The 3,275-nt window shown below is 55.1% G+C and overlaps 1 protein-coding gene across 1 annotated transcript; it reads left to right on the forward strand.

Moving 5' to 3' along the window:
• Positions 1-2,168: 2,168 nt before the first annotated feature.
• Positions 2,169-3,063, forward strand: C4H11orf96 (chromosome 4 C11orf96 homolog). Its single transcript, XM_005154187.3, has one exon. The coding sequence runs from the start codon at positions 2,351-2,353 to the stop codon at positions 2,711-2,713; it is 363 nt and encodes a 120-aa protein (XP_005154244.1). The 5' UTR covers positions 2,169-2,350; the 3' UTR covers positions 2,714-3,063.
• The last annotated feature ends 212 nt before the right edge of the window (positions 3,064-3,275 follow it).

Consider the following 3,275-nt stretch of genomic DNA (forward strand, 5'->3'; position numbering starts at 1 on the left):
GAGGACAACAATCCCCTCCCTCAACTGAATGTAAGATGATTTCTCCACTGCCAGAACAAGGCTCCTGTGTCAGCCCAGAGCTTGTTGCAGGATGGAGTTCTGAAGGCTCATCATGTTGGAGGGCTGTGCTGAGGAAACACACTTCGTCCCTTATCCTGCAGCAGAACCAAGTTATGAGGAATAAAAACTGTTGTAAATGGGACACTTGGAGAGAAAATTGTACCGCAGCAAGGGCTGTATGGGCTAAATTTAGCCATTAAAATCAACAGTAAAAAAACACATCCTTCTCCGAGCTGGAATGATTCAATTTGACCAAAAAGAAAATTGTTCCCTTATTAAGCTAATTGTATCTCCCAATAAAAAGGCTTCAAGCTGACCCTGGCCCTAAAGCTGCCTTGGGAAGCCAAGAAACCAAGAGATTGCAGCCAGGTGCTTCATAAAGCCATGGCTCTGACTGTTTCTCTTACCCTGGCAAGCAGCAAAGCAGCCAGGCTTCTAGAAACATGCCTCTGGTCCTCCTCTCCCAAATCCATGTTTCCTGCTTTGTTTTACACTGTTTGAGCCAGGGCTGTAGTGATAATGGTTTGTTTCCAACGCAGGTCCTGAAGCATCACCACTGCTAAAGCAGTTTGAAAGGCAGAGGGACCAGTTCCAAGTCTTACCCAAAGACAAAGCTGAGACTTCCTGATGAACTCCCCCAAACAAGTCCCTTCCTGGCTGCTGGACTGTGACACAGGACGTGTGTGATGGATGGAAGCTTCACTGCTCTGCCTCTGCACAAAGAACTTGTTACACAGCAAAGTGCAGTGGCCTGGAGCTCATGGCAGATGTACTGGCTGGGATGCAGGACCCATGGTAAGCTCACATCACTCTGGGGGCTTCATGTGCCCCAGGTACCTCTGTGGAGGGCACACCAAGAACTGACTGCTCAGGGCCCTGAGCTCACAGTCCTATCCCCTCGCCAGCACAGACCAGGATTCCTGATGCTGTTGCTAAGCCTCTGCTTCCTTCCCAGTTCCTAACCAAGCTTCAAAAATATCCCCGAGTGGGTGAAGCTACCCTGGAGAATGCCTTTGTGGGAATAGTCTAACATTAGCCCTGCAGAGGGGACAGACTAATCATTTCAGGCTCTTCCTCCCTCATGCTTTTCTACTCCACTTCCTTCTAGCTCCTTTCCTATCCCTATCGTATGTTTTTCTTAGGCTGTTGGGTTTTTCCATCACTGACACTCCTTGGCACACGCAGCTTTAGAGCGTGGTCCCAGCCGGCACTGATTTGCAAGCTTTTGTTTCAGCTCACTAACACTTGCATGCTGTTTTCCCTCTGAGGATCCGATTTTGCATCATTCCATGGAAGTATTTCAGAGCCCACAGGGGAATGGAAAATTTGAGGATCCCATCTGAAAGGAAGAACATGGAGTTGCACTGAAGGTGTTTAAGCTACAATTAGAGGTGGCAGAATTGGGAGTGAGATCCCAGTGTCCTGCTTAACCCCCTGTTGCTGCTGGTTTCTTGTTTGAGGCTGTTGCATGGGGTCCCTGTAGTTGAAGTCTGGCTCCTTGCAGCATTGGGGTGTTCAGATTGGGCTTGCCTCGGGGTTTCCTTTACCCACATTCTTCCGACGGTAGCGATCCCTGAAAGCCGATGTGCCAAGTCTGTCACTATTCCTTTACAGCCGTACAAGTCATGGTATTGACAGAACAAGCTGCGAGGTGGGATGTGGGAAGCTGGGATTCTCGGGGCGCTTGGGAAAGCAGTGAGGCCCCGGTAACGCACTCGATGCTCCCCCGGTCACTGCAGGGGTGCCTTGGGGATGGAGCCGGCGGTGAGGGGCACCTCGGGGTGAGGAGCGGGGCCGGGAAGGGGCGACGGGATCGAGGGAGGAGGCTCGGTCCCGGTCCCTGCCGTTCCCCCCCCCCCTTCACCGAGGGGATGGGGATGGTGGGGGGGGGACGGGACCGGGGGCGGTGACAGCGGTGCCGGGGAGACGTCAGGCGGAAGGGAAGAGCCCGCAGGCTGCGAGCGGGGCCCGCTGCCGTCTGAGCATGCTCCCGCGGGGGCAGCGCTGGGATATATAACGGTGCCGAGGAGCCGGCGGTGGCAGCAGCAGCTGCGGATCCGCTCAGGACGGTCGGGGGCTCCGGTCCGCTCCGCACCCATCGGCTCCAAGCTCCGCACGGTACCGCACCGCTCAGCGCCGACCCGCACCGCTCCGGAGAGCACCGCTCCTCTCCGCACTTCTCCGCGCTTCCCCGTTCCCAGCCGGAGCTCCGGTGCCCGGTACGGCCGAAGCTCCGCGTCCCGCTCCGCCGGCCCCGGTCCCCGCGGCGGACGCTCCGGCGGGCGGCAGGATGGCCGCGAAGCCGGCCGAGCTGATGGGCATCTGCTCCAGCTACCAGGCGGTGATGCCGCACTTCGTGTGCGTGTCCGAGGAGTTCCCACCGCCCGCCCGCCCCGCTAAGAATCCCAAGGGAAAGCTGCGGCGGCCGCGGCAATCCCGCTTCAAGACGCAGCCGGTGACTTTCGACGAGATCCAGGAGGTGGAGGAGGAAGGGGTGTCCCCTATGGAGGAGGAGAAGGCCAAGAAGTCCTTCCTGCAGTCACTGGAGTGCCTGCGGAGGAGCACCCAGAACCTCAGCCTGCAGCGGGACCGCCTCGGGAGCTGCCGTCTCCGCAACAGCCTCGACTCCAGCGACTCGGACTCGGCTCTCTGAGCGCTGCCCGGCTCGCTGGGACCCGATGGGACTCGGTGGGACCCGGCCCGGCCAGGACTGGGCTGCAGGGAGCCCCGGAGGAGGGCAGCCGGGTCGGGATGTTTTCTAAGAAAGCGCTTGTACCTTCGTTTCTATTCGATTGTATGAAACTCTCCGTTAAAAAGACAAAAAAAAGAGAAATCTTTTCTATTCGTTAGAAGAAATGAGCTGTTTTAGATGCATTGAGCTGCTGGACTTTATATTTATTTTTGCATTTAAACTGTTGACTGCATTAATTTAATATGTTTCTACCTGAATGTCTGTTATTATTTCCATAAAAGAGTAATAAAATCTGATATATTTGCACAGTATTTATTCGACCATCCTTATTTGGGGGATCTGACTGTCCTCTCTCAGCTCTCTTTACCCCTTTGAGAGCCAAAGGCATTGAAAGGCTGCCGGTAGCTAGTGCAGGACCAGTGATGCTTTCCTCGGGGATGCTGCTTGGAGAGGTTTTGCAGCCTGGACCGACAAGTAAAAGCTTAATGAGACAAGAACTGAGTTAGACTGGGTTTAGACAACT

This window comes from Melopsittacus undulatus, chromosome 4 (assembly GCF_012275295.1).
Source record: "Melopsittacus undulatus isolate bMelUnd1 chromosome 4, bMelUnd1.mat.Z, whole genome shotgun sequence".
NCBI classification, from domain to species: Eukaryota; Metazoa; Chordata; class Aves; order Psittaciformes; family Psittaculidae; genus Melopsittacus; species Melopsittacus undulatus.

Bases quoted from the DNA above. Each gene is read 5' to 3' on its own strand.
- C4H11orf96 (XM_005154187.3), top strand. From the start codon at position 2,351: ATGGCCGCGAAGCCGGCCGAGCTGATGGGCATCTGCTCCAGCTACCAG.